Below are 12,310 nucleotides of genomic sequence, written 5' to 3'. Positions count from 1 at the left end.
TGCTGATGACTTGAACAGTCAAGCCGGATTTATGCCCGAGACATATTTTTAAAATGTACACTTGCGTGTAAAATATACAATCTTTTGATGGGCAAGTCAAGACTATTTTGGCCATTTAAGAATGTGGGTTCATCAAGAATGGTGTACTACAAGCCAAGGATGGGTTTACTCCGGGTTTCTTCCAACATCCCACAAATATCCGTTATGGATGGGCTGAATGAACACTGCAGATTGTCTGTAGGCATGTGTGTGTGTGTGTGTGTATAAAAAATGGTTATGTCTGTTTTTTTTTTTGTCACAGTCACTCAATTTTGTTTTATGATATCACAAGTAAGTAACTTATTGAATGCTTTTGACAGCAATATACCTTCAATTCATTTAAATCCGGGTGAATGGCTCTAAATACTCACGTTTCAGTGCCTTTGACGCCATTAGGAGTCCAATCCACTTGGACTGCGTTTGTTGACTCTCCCAAATAGTTAAATGGTGTGCTTTAAAAGGTTTAAAAAAAAACATTTTAGAGATTCATTGATGCAAAAAGGTTTAAAAATTGCAAACACACTTACCGATCTTTTCTCATGCATCACACACACAATGGACAAAATTGGAATCCCTTACAAAGCCCATCTTCATTTCTATCTCAATACAGCACAGCGTAAGGTGGTGAGCATTTATGCAGCCCAGAGAAAATGTCTGGAGGTCTGTAAAGACAGTGCAGAAGAAAAAAAACATGAGAGAAACGAAGCTAAACAAGTTTAGGGTCCATCCGTCCGTCCACTCACGTGCCCGTCTTGATGCTGAAGGTTCATCGATCCGGTTAAAGTCATTACGTGGCCACAAGGTCATTGGAGCGTCTGCTTTAATCAGTCTCTAATTGAAGGGAAATGAGTGTGATTGAGTTTGCCCCCCGCATTTGGTTGGCTTCACTCTGCAGCCAACATCCCATTAAGCATGTTAACTCTTGTGTATAAATAGTACTCTAGCATCCAAAGGCTGAACTGTGAGCATATTTGAGAGAATTTCAGTGTCGCATAGAAAAAATTAGCCCAAAATACAGTCACCTAGATTAACCAATTGATGCCATGTATCAATTTTACAATGAGAGGCATGAGTGTTGATTGTGGCAGACCTCATGAGATCTATTTGGAATACCGGTGTATAATGACGAAATCCTCTACTAGCTGAATATGCTATGGAACTGCTCAGTGGTCCAAGACACAACAAAATAGTGGGCAGGCAAGCACAAATGTAATGAAAAATGTGACCTTTACTGGATAGGAGACTGTCATTTTTCATTTAGGTCTACGGGGTAAAGCCCAAAAGGAAGCCAAGCTCATACCTGACCACTAAGATCCGGTAAACAAACAGGATTTAGCTCCGAGTCTTTCTGGTCAACGGCAAGTTGGAGGACTTGATGAATGATGAAGAAGGGGGATCACTTGCAGACCTTCATCAGGGATGTCGTGTTAAAATTAGAAAGCCTAACATGAACAAAACGGGGGATTAACGGGGAACAATTTAAGGTGTTTAATAGTCATGGTGAACAGTGGAGTTGATTTGTGTTTTTTTTAGTGTTATCAAATCAGCAGGCCACAAACTCAAGATTGCTGTCAAAAGGACCTTTGACGCAATCTTCTATATTTATTCATGTTTCTCTTCCAATGGGATTCAATGGCTCAAGACTGAGTCAATAATTGAATAATCAAAAATACTCTCGAATTTATGGTTCATGTTTTTTTTAATCTCCTTCAGGTTTTCGCTTCAAGTGTACCATCCTTCTTAAAAATGCCACAAAATGTTTCTAAAAAGTGCATTTTTTGATTTTCTCAAGTAGAGCCCCACAAAACAAAGAAAAAAAAATCAAGGCTGGTGAGGTCAAAAATTTGCAACACGAAACCAACATGTTTCCCCAAAGGTTTTATAACCATCCTGTTCACACATATTTTTTTTCTTTTTACATAGCCAGAGAAACAAAAAAAAGTTGAAACAATAAACTCCCAAACCTTTTGTACAGAGAAAATCAAACTAGATGAAGAAAATGTCTCTTATATTAGTCCATGTTTTAGCATTTGCATCTGCCCTTTCCATTTAAATTGGGGAAGGACATGACAACCATGTTTGTGTATGTATATATGTATATATATGTGTATATTCTTATATACACATACATACATACATATATATATCACTTGAGACTCTCCGTGTGGTATTTAATAACTATTATAACTATGTTCTGCATGAACTCGAACACAGTCAACTTGGGCCATTCAAAAAGGTAATCCAGTCATATCTTTGCCCCCATTATTTCAAAACTAACAACGAAGAGTAGGCAAATCTAATTTAGGTGTTTGTTTTGATGAATGTGTGTGGGTGTGTGTCTGAAAGTCTCAATGATTAAGCCAGGCCAAATCCCTCGGAGCACTCCTGGATGGCCAGCAGCAGCATGTGTCTCAACTTCTCGTAGCTCTCATAGGCAGGGAGGTCCAGCTGGTTGAAACTACAAAGGAAAACACACCCAATCATTGCTCACTCTTGCTCATTGAAAACAAGACAAAAATCATGCCACGCGTTCATTGTCATATGCAAAAGGTTAATTTACCAAGTATGAGCAGAGGGCAGGCGGTCTGTGGAGCGGTCATCGCGGTGGATTTGGAACTTCTGGATGCCGTTCATTCCCTCCAGAGCAGCAAAACCCTGGAGGGGCACTTTGGACGTGCCAGTGACAAACTGTAAGAACTTGGCTCGGTCCGCTTGGTCAAAGGAACGCAAGGCTCTCCAGAACCACTGGATCTACAAGTCGATTGGAAACAAATAGCAGGTGAGGTATTTTCATTTTCCTGAATGGGTGGCTGGCGTGTATTTCGGGTACCTGGATGGAGCTGGACTGGTATTTGTGGTACTCTGTGTTGGCCTTGAGGTCATCAATATCAATTGTGGGCAGGCCAGATATGAGCAGCTCCAGCTCCTGCTCAGTGAAGATGGAGATGAGCCTCTTGGGGATGATCTCATAGAAGCCCTCGAGGAAAGCCGCCAACTGCTTGCGGATCGCACCTGCGCCAACATCATTTGAGCTTATTGAACTCCCGACAGTACACACCACATGTTCAATGTGCTCCTTTTCTATACATTTCCCCCTTTAAGTGCCACTTCAAAAAAACACGAGCACAGTCCTACCTGTCATCTTCATTTGGCAAACCAGGTGCACATATTCTTTTTTGTTTTCTTCCGTGACCAGAATGTTCGCACCATTTGGCTTGAGGTCCCTTACTTCACATACACCGAACTCTTGGACCTACACAAATAAATATGGTAAAACTCGCAGTCACGGGGGAGAAACAAAAAATTTAAATAAAAACAGCAGTACTCGGTGATCAAGCTCAAAGCTCATTGGACAAATAGAAGCCTAATACGAACCTCTGTGCTGAATGTGAGCTCATAGCCCAAGGTGGATACATCATTCTCCAACAGGTACACCAAACCCTGAAAGAAGGGGTAGTCCTCACTCTCCATGTCAGTGTACCTAGGAAGAGAAGAACAGAAATGCCAATGTTACACGGGAAATGGTAATAAGCCCCTAAGCCTTTGTCAGAAAAGTCTCCTCCTCCTCCTCCTTCATCACCTGACACTCTTGCCCAGGATGTGCTTGTAAAAGCTGCGTGTGAAGTAACACTCCAATAACCGGTTATCGTAGACCGCCTTGGCCACCACCCGGCCCACGAACTTGAAGTAGCTCAGGTGGTTGGGGTTGCAGTGGGACGAAGGATTAATGGTGTAGGTGACCCTATCTCCAGGCGAGGTGCGGAAAAGGGCGTACATGGGATTGAACATCTCGCGGGAGATGATCATGTACCACTCCCTCAGCAGGCCGCCGGCATCCTGGCCCTCTTCTCCTTCGAAGACAATGTACCTAAGACACAAAGACAGTCAGGCGCGTTCCTTTCGAGTGCTTATGAACATAGGCGAGGACGAAAGCATACAGCCGGTTCTTCATGTCCTCAGGACTTTTGCGGTGTAATTCTCTGTAGGAGTCCTCAAACACATGATCTCTTCGCACATGCACGGCCATGTCCTCTTTTCGGAGGCCTTCGTCGAGGCGTTCCAGCTCCTGGCGGAAATACCTGAAAACCAAAATGAGAGCTCAGTCTCATAGAAAGCCTCCAACTTCACACAGGTCCCAAAAAGTTCAAGGGATATCACACTTACTTCCTCTTCACATCAAAATCCAGGATGCGTATGTAATCGACCAAGACTGCAAATGGTCCGTCAGCCAAATGAGTGGTGGACTGACGCAGGATTTGATTGAGTACGGTGCGGTGAGTTTCTATAAACAAGGAGAATTAGAACTAAATGTATGGCACTCATGGATATCGCGTTGACGGCAAAACAACATATCATACAGCTCAGGAAGGCATTGCCGTTTTAGGTGAAAGGCCAATGACCATTCTGGCTCACCGGCAAATCGAAGGAACTTTTGGGTGTCAGGTGGCAGATTTGAAGAAATGTGCATGGAGGACGGCTCCCGGGAGAAGAAGGGGTCTAGGGACGATGGCGTCGCAGGCGTCAGCGGTGCCGGAGACAGCGGCGGCGGCTCATCCTTGATGTGAGAAAGCTGACTCTCCCGAGTATCCCGAACCGGGGGTTTGCTTTCCCGCTCGGTTGCGTGCACCAGGAAGAATGCTTCCACAGCAGGCTGGAGAACTGATTTAGAGGTCACGATTAAATGCCTTTTTGATCGTATTTAGAGAAGTCCAAAGTGAGACTATAAAAACTGCACCTACCTAATACAGCATGCTGGTCATGGGACTCTTCCAACTCTTTCAAGCATTCTCCGAGCATGTCCCACAACTCATCCAGCAGGAGCTGTTCGCTGAGTAGAGGGAGGTCTGGGAGTTTTTCCTCGCTCTCAGACTGTCCATTTCCATCTTCAACTGATGGAAAGCATCCAAAATAATTTCGCCACAGTGCCACTCTGTATGCTCCTAGTTAATACTAACTACTAGCTGAATAATTTGTCTCATTGGGGCAACGCTTTTCCTTCAAGGTGAAACCTAAAATGGCGAAGGTTTGAGTATTCAATTCCAGATTATAGATAATATACATTAATGTTTATAGAAGACGAGAAAAAAAAACAAATATGGGTGGATTCCTTCCACAATACAGGGCTTTTGTTAATTGATAAAACTAATTTTACACTATTAGGAAAAAGAAAAAAAATACACAAGTGTCCTAAGAAAATGTTGGCCTCTTAAAGGTTTAGTTGACTCACCGAGAGTTGAAGAGTCCAGCTCCATAGACGGCTGGTCTACATCCATTGGCGAGTCATCTCTCTGAGCTGTCTGAGCCTCGGACACCGACTGCATTTCAGACTGCTGAGACCCAACCAGGGAGGCCAAGGATAGAGGGGTTGACACAAGGACAATAATTAGCAATACAAATGAGAGTTTTATCTTGATTGGCATAAAATGCCATGCAACAAGACACTCCCAATCCAACGATAAATGCTTGAGCAGATATGAGTAAAGCATGAAGCAATGCCAGCCAGCCACCCCTTTGCTTATATACACGTGTAATAAACAAGATTATAAAAAGAAATGATAACATAAAAGACCAAATGTGTCTTTCAAATTACACTGGGTTTCCAACTTACGAACATCCGATGTGCCAAGATTCAGAGATACGAACGGCAGCTGACTGGTCTATATTTTCATGCCAATAGGGCACACCTAAATGTCTAAACTTTCCTCTAAAATGGACGGGGCACACAATCAGCCTTGTGTATGCACTAAATTCAAAACTCTGCTAAATGTTGTGTATGGGCCAATTCCACCGACTATGTAATTGATACTTTGTCAGATTTACGAAAAAATCTACTTGCAAACGGTTGTAATTGTGTTCGTAAGTTGGGAGCCTACAGCATTCAATTGGTCAGCTTCTAATTTTGCCAAAGTCAAGCAAACCACAAGGCAAAGCCAAACCCAAAGCAAAAAGCAGGTCAATGGTTACCAATAAATTCTTAATCAGTTTAGAGATATGCCGTTGAAATACGTTTGGAGTGAGTAGTTGTGCCGAACTTATTTGTTTACATTGCGGCCCATGCTAACCGTGGCGGTAGCGGCTGTGCCAGCAGGAGCAGCAGCACCAGCGGGGGCATGAGGCGCTGGGACTGACGATCCAGCAGCGGCATTGGGCGGTGGCGTCTGCGTGAGCCGGCGTGCTCGCTGACCCTCTCTCACCATCTGAATGATGGCATCGGCCTCCGCCTCCAGTTGACGGACGGCGGCCTGAATGCTGCTGGCTGAGCCCAAGCTGGAGGAGCCTAGTCATTGAGGGCGAGGGTGTTTGTCACAAATCACATCTCTCTTTCTCTCCCTCTTGTACTTTCTGTTGTGTATCATTTTCCTCACCAATTCGGCCAGTCTGTTTGGCTTTCTTGTTGGCACGTCGCGTGTCCTCGCGCAACTGGATGATAACCTGCAGCACTCGCAAGAAAAATTTCTGCGTTGACGTCTTGGACGTTAGTGAACTCATGCAGGGGAGTTGGAGTTCTCGTCCGCCAAGTGTTCGCTTCTGTGCAGCCACAATCACGACACTTTCAGCTCCATCAAACCTGTGCCCCGAACAACAAACACATTTAGGGTAAAGATGGTTGGTAAATCAAATGACTGTTGACTTCACAGGAACAGAATTGACCAATATTTCCTTTAAAAAAATCATCATTGTCACTGGCTTACCTGCTAGTCATTTTTCCCTTCAGTCTGCCAGAGATGGAGGTATCATCAGGAGGCGCATCAGGTGAGTGAGAATCTGCGTGTGCTCGTCTCTGCTGCTCTAAGTTATACTCTCGAAGTTCCGCCAGTAGTGTACCTGAGTAGAACAAAAAAAGAAAAGCGTAAGCAGCTTGTCGGTACATGCTGAAAATAGGGACTCAGAATCTGCATGGCACTGACCAATTTGTTTGCAGAGCGTGTAACCAAGATGTCTTGCACCACTGAGCAGCAGTCTGAGCACCGTGTCTCTGGTGGAACCATCTCCTCTGGACAACTGGAGTAAAATGTTGGCTGCGTCTTCTAGACCCTCCTCCGAACACGAATGAGAAGTCAACACCTTAAAAAAGACAAGCGGGCACAGCATAAAAATGGGAGAACACACAGACAGCTATTGAATCACAATAATTTCACACTACTGAGCATTTTTACATACCTCCACCGAAAGCTGAAGTTGCTTCTCCGTAAGTCCAGCAGAAGCAATCTTACTGTCACTCTCTGCGCTGTTCGAAGAACTCTTTTTGGCTGTTTTCGCAGAATGAAATACAAAGAGGATTTAGAACCTCCCTTTCAAAGGGCTTTGAATATTACAAAAGCTCCCAGTTAATTTTCTACCTGTAAAGAATGTTCCAGCGGGTGTTGCTAACGGCGTGGACGTTGCAAACGTTAATAGAGTTGTCCCTGAGGAAGTGCTCCGAGTTCCAGATGCCCCTGAGGTCACGGTGCCCACGACAGTGGGCTGGATGCTTGACGCTGCAGCCACCTGTGTACTGACTGGGGCCGCTGGTCCTGAGCTGATTATGGGGTTGGCTGCCTGCGGAGTAGCGTGGCTAGCAGGCGCCTCTGTGGCTTTATTGTCAGGCAGGGCAATGGATATGAGGGAGAGCAGACGTAGCAGCTTTTCAGTGAGCAAGGAACTTCGCCTGATCACTGGATGGGACAGCATGTTCATCAATTGACCAAGAGGGGAGGTCTCCAGGCTCAACTGGAGTCCCTCGGCCTCTGCGTTGCCCCCAAAAGGCACGGTCTTCATTGAGGCTTTTCCTTTGCGACTGACATTCATGTTGTCTAGCTTCACAAGCAGGTCCCAAAAATCAGTGGAGATTCCCAGAGACTGGGGAGTGATGGCCGAGGAGCCAAAAGCATTCTGTGCACTGGAAGCATTGGAAGAATTTGGGTTGTTCTGAACCTGTGAACTTGGCCTTGGTCCTCCACCCAAAGCACCCATGCCCAAGGTACTTGAACAAAGCCGTGCCTCCAGGTCAGAGGATGACACTGACAGATCTTTACAACGTTGCTGAGTGAAGTGGCTAGGGAAAACCTGGAGTGTAGGAAAAAAAAATGTCCATTAAGTCTGCTGAAATCCAAATCAAACTAGAGCTGGCCTTAATAAATATGTCTCTGAGACGTTTTGATGTGAATGTATTCATTAAACAGTATTAAAAAGGGGCAATCATCCCCATTCTCCTACATGGCAAATTTTGAGACGCAATTTACCTTCGCAAGCTGGATGAGCGTGTCCAAGACATGTCGACACACCACAGGAGCAGCTTGCGGGTGGATATGTACGGTGGAGCCTCCTCCTCCAGCACATGTAACCCCTGTGGCAGTGCCGGACACGGCACTCCCCAGGGCTCCAGATGCTGCAGAACCAGCAGCTGCGTGCCGGTCAGCATGCTTCCTACTAGATACTCGTTGGATCTGGAAAATGTTAGTCCGGCAGCCCAGAGCCGCATCCATAGATACAGATAGCCAAGAAAGTTGGCTTGAACTGCGGGACTCCACTCTGTTCAGAAGCTCTAAGGAGGAAGAGGATGAAGAACATAGGGAGGGATTTGCGGAACCTTTTCCCCCACAGCCTCCCTGGACACTCCTTTTCCCTCGAGAATCTTCGATACGAGATGACTCCACACAGACCTCGCTTTCACTGCTGCGTTGGAGGATAGACAAGAGGCTGCGTATAACCCACCCACGAGTCTGAGAATGGTAGCAAAGATTCCTGAGCACACGGTGTAGTCGGCTGGTATTCAGTTTGGGTTCATCCACAAATAACAACACCAGCAGACAAGACAAGGCCTCATGGTCCAGCAGCAATCGGCCGCGCAGACGCAACAAAGAGTCCACACTTGAACTGGTTGGTCTAGAGAAAGAAGAAGAAGAGTTAAGATTACAGATCCAGGTCACTTTGAGTTTAACACGTCAATTTTTTTTAAAGTAGTCACCTGTGGTTAGAGCTGCCTCCCATCTGAAACGTGCCTCCTCTCTGTACAGCCAGCCGAGTGTACTGGACGCCACGGTTGCTTCCTAACCTACTGGTGAAAGCTGGCGAGCGCAGGATGGCTGAGAGAGCTGATGTTGAGCTATGACCAAAGAGCCTTTCATGCATCAACTGCCTCTGTCGTGCCTCTTGCTCCCGGCGCAAAGCCGCCGCTTCGGCTGCAATGTCCGGCGGCATGACGGCCAACACGCTGTCCTCCATGTCCTCTAACACACTGCGCCGGAGCTCCGAGGGCAGTGTCTGAATGAAGGTAACTGGGTCCAAAGGAGTGTCGCCCTGGGTTGGTTGTTGGGAAACTTCCCTCCGTTGCTGTTCGGCTCGTTGCTGGGCAAGGACCTAAAAACACACGTTTTTAAATCAATGGCAAAGTTAGCTGAAAAAGAAATCATATTCTTCTATTTTCTGTCTTTTTAAATTTTAGCCAGCTCTCTCACCTCCTCTTGTATGGCAGGGGGCAATGCTGCAAGGAACTCAGGGCTAACTTCCGTAACCCCTGGTCCTGTCAGTACAGGTGCAGTAGTAGAAGGCAGGGTGGTAGCAATAGCCGAGCGGGATGGTGGTCGAATTCCCAACTGATTCTGAAGCACCTCCCTACGAATGTCCTCCGGAAGAGCTGCCAGAAAAGATGGGTCCACACCTTCAGGGAGACTGATTCCTGCAAAGAAAAAAAAACAGGAAAGGCAGCTCATAAGACTGTTAAAATTCATAAATAAGATGAACTGGACTATGAACCATAGAGTTAAAGGAGGGAAAAAAGAAGTGTCTTATACACCAAACATGATAGTACAGTAATCCCATGAATATCGCAGTTAACGTGGAAGAGACATGGTCCTGCTAATCGAAAACCCGCCAAGTAGTGTCACCCATATTTTTTAAAAAAAAAGTGTTTTTTGTTCCTTCAGTGCAGAATTCTAGTAGCAAGAATGGCTTCTTGTTACGAGTTCCAGCATATTCACATATATATTAACCTGAAAAATAATACAAAAATGTAAAATAAATGTTTTATATATTTTTTGAAAATCACAAAAACTTTCCCCAGAAAAAAAAGTCTGCAATGTAGTGAGGCTGCGAAAGTTGAACCGCGAAATGGAGAGGGATTACTGAATATATTTTACCTGCTAGTGGGTCTTCTTCATCATTGCTCGTGGATGGGAGAGGCTCTTCTTGGATAGCCTGGCTTTGGCTGTCAGCACTGTCACTCCTGAGAATTGCTTCCGTAGCTGATGAGACCGTAGTTGAGCTAATAAAAAGGAACATCATTTCTTTAGAACCCCTCTTTGTATCATTTTACATTTAAAACAGGCACAAAAAGAACCTCACCCAGTGTCTGCATCAGTGAGCCTGTCAGTCAAGCCGCTCTCACCACTGACAGACAGATCCTGAGAGACCAGCACAGCTTGGGCAGGGTTGGGAACTGTGTCTTCTTGGGTGCCAGATGCGGGGCTGCTGGTGTCCATCGGTGAACCCTCCAGCCGTGATACACCAACTGCCGTGGGCTCTGCGGTTTCAGCAATATCTGGGCTTGATGCTGGGAAGAAATTCAGAAGTTTTTCACTACAGTGTTCAATTCGTTATGGAAACCATTATCAAGCCTTTCTAAAATTGAGGTAACAACTAAGAACTTCATTTAAAATTACGGGCATCCTTACTCAAGGCCAATCTGTATTAAGAGAGTTAGTCTACCTTCCCTGTTTTCATCCAAAGCTCCTCCACCACCACCATCACCACTTTCTCCTCCACTGCCTCTCTCACCGATTGTGGGTGCTGGGGACATTTCCATCTGTGATGCTTCTGCTTCACTGTTAAGTCTCTCCGCTGCAGACAAAGTTGGAAGGCGTGTCCCTGCCAGAGCAGCTAACGAGCTGGCGTGTGACTCTGCCAATAGCAGACCGGCCATTGGTTGGTGGACTGGTTGATTAATTGCCGTTTCCAAGGAAACTAGGGCCTGTTCAAGTGGAGCTGGGGTAGTGGGTGTAACCTCTCCAGAAGGGGGCGCAGTGAGGAAGCCTTCTGATACCCTAGGCACCGGGTCTAGACATTGCACTGTGGCTCCTTGAGTCTGCTCACCCTCTAAAACAGAGAGGTTAGGAAAATGTCAAAAGGTGGGTTAAGTATTCATATGAGACTATCCGTTATAAATCGTTTAAAATATTAGCTGCAATTGAGAACACTGGACGTCCACCCAATTTCGAATGTTTTATTCATTTAAATTAACAAAATTGTATTATTTTGTTTATTCAAATGAAATACACATTACGATGAAACTAGTCAGCCAATCTGTTGCATTATCCTCCAACAAAGTGGGTATATAGTTGGCACTTTAAGAAACTCTGAAAAGCAAGTGTAGCTGTGTAAAAAAAAAGTCCATTATGCTATTTATTGTACGGAAGTCATTGAGGTTAATTTTTTTTTTACCATACAAATTGTAATCACTGTGAATAGATAATTAAATAAATGTTGTCAAAAGACTGAGCAAAACAGGCCAGTAGTATGGCAAACCAACTGTGAGAAGCAACTTAAAACATAGGGACACTGATGGGCGATCAAGAGCCCTCACAATCTTGACAAAAATACAGTCTACACAAGAAAATGCATAGCACAAAAAACTGGCTTATTTTAGGAAAAGTAAACTATTTTCACATATTGACCAAATCATTTCACATTAAATTTCACTACGTACAAACATCATAGGAAAGCCAACACGTTGTCAAATGATTCTACTATGGAAGGCAGTAAGTTGTATAGTTATCTCCCAATCGGGGTGTACAATCCCCAACAACACAACTTACTACCTCACCACGGCATAACCGGGTTCAAAATTATGAAAATAAATGCATTTTCTGAGAAAAAGACAGAAAGTGAAACTAAAAGCAGCAGATGTGTCGAGTTTCTATTTGAGTGACCATGTAGGATCGGATTAAAAAAGGAAACAATAAGACAAAGTAAAGTAAAAGTTTAGGCGTTTTGGAGACTGTAAGAAGACAGACACAAGGTAGTTTGGACATGTTCAAAGGAGAGATGAGGACTATATCTGTGGAAGGATATTGAGAGTGGAACAGTCAGGGAACAGAGCTCAAAACAATGGAAAGATACATGGATGTAGTGAGGGAGGACAGGAAAGTGGCAGATTTAGGGGAGGATGATGCAAAGAACAAGGTGAAAGGAAAAAGGTGATTTGGTGAGGCGACCCTCCACGGGACAACAAGAACGTGTTTTTTATTTTTTTCCCCCCTCGAAGTGATGCGAGCAAGATGCTGTGGCATTGCCA

General features: G+C 44.8%; 1 protein-coding gene across 1 annotated transcript in view; it reads right to left on the bottom strand.

Moving 5' to 3' along the window:
* Positions 1-1,902: 1,902 nt before the first annotated feature.
* huwe1 (HECT, UBA and WWE domain containing E3 ubiquitin protein ligase 1) overlaps positions 1,903-12,310 on the bottom strand; it is a 31,989-nt gene continuing 21,581 nt past the window's right edge. Inside the window, exons 59-81 of the mRNA XM_077724347.1 lie at positions 10,726-11,112; positions 10,363-10,570; positions 10,158-10,282; positions 9,477-9,697; positions 8,987-9,378; positions 8,262-8,904; positions 7,380-8,085; positions 7,201-7,289; positions 6,948-7,104; positions 6,732-6,864; positions 6,405-6,607; positions 6,102-6,316; positions 5,267-5,369; positions 4,779-4,928; positions 4,453-4,698; positions 4,204-4,321; positions 3,978-4,118; positions 3,620-3,907; positions 3,415-3,520; positions 3,175-3,292; positions 2,870-3,051; positions 2,600-2,790; positions 1,903-2,497 (exon numbers count right to left, since the gene is read on the bottom strand). Of these exons, the coding sequence (XP_077580473.1) occupies positions 2,395-2,497; positions 2,600-2,790; positions 2,870-3,051; positions 3,175-3,292; positions 3,415-3,520; positions 3,620-3,907; positions 3,978-4,118; positions 4,204-4,321; positions 4,453-4,698; positions 4,779-4,928; positions 5,267-5,369; positions 6,102-6,316; positions 6,405-6,607; positions 6,732-6,864; positions 6,948-7,104; positions 7,201-7,289; positions 7,380-8,085; positions 8,262-8,904; positions 8,987-9,378; positions 9,477-9,697; positions 10,158-10,282; positions 10,363-10,570; positions 10,726-11,112 (5,225 nt within the window). The 3' untranslated portion in view covers positions 1,903-2,394. The remainder of the gene's footprint in view (positions 2,498-2,599; positions 2,791-2,869; positions 3,052-3,174; positions 3,293-3,414; positions 3,521-3,619; positions 3,908-3,977; positions 4,119-4,203; positions 4,322-4,452; positions 4,699-4,778; positions 4,929-5,266; positions 5,370-6,101; positions 6,317-6,404; positions 6,608-6,731; positions 6,865-6,947; positions 7,105-7,200; positions 7,290-7,379; positions 8,086-8,261; positions 8,905-8,986; positions 9,379-9,476; positions 9,698-10,157; positions 10,283-10,362; positions 10,571-10,725; positions 11,113-12,310) is intronic.

This window comes from Stigmatopora nigra, chromosome 1 (assembly GCF_051989575.1).
Source record: "Stigmatopora nigra isolate UIUO_SnigA chromosome 1, RoL_Snig_1.1, whole genome shotgun sequence".
In the NCBI taxonomy this organism is placed as follows: domain Eukaryota; kingdom Metazoa; phylum Chordata; class Actinopteri; order Syngnathiformes; family Syngnathidae; genus Stigmatopora; species Stigmatopora nigra.
This window is presented reverse-complemented; position numbering and strand designations above follow the sequence as displayed.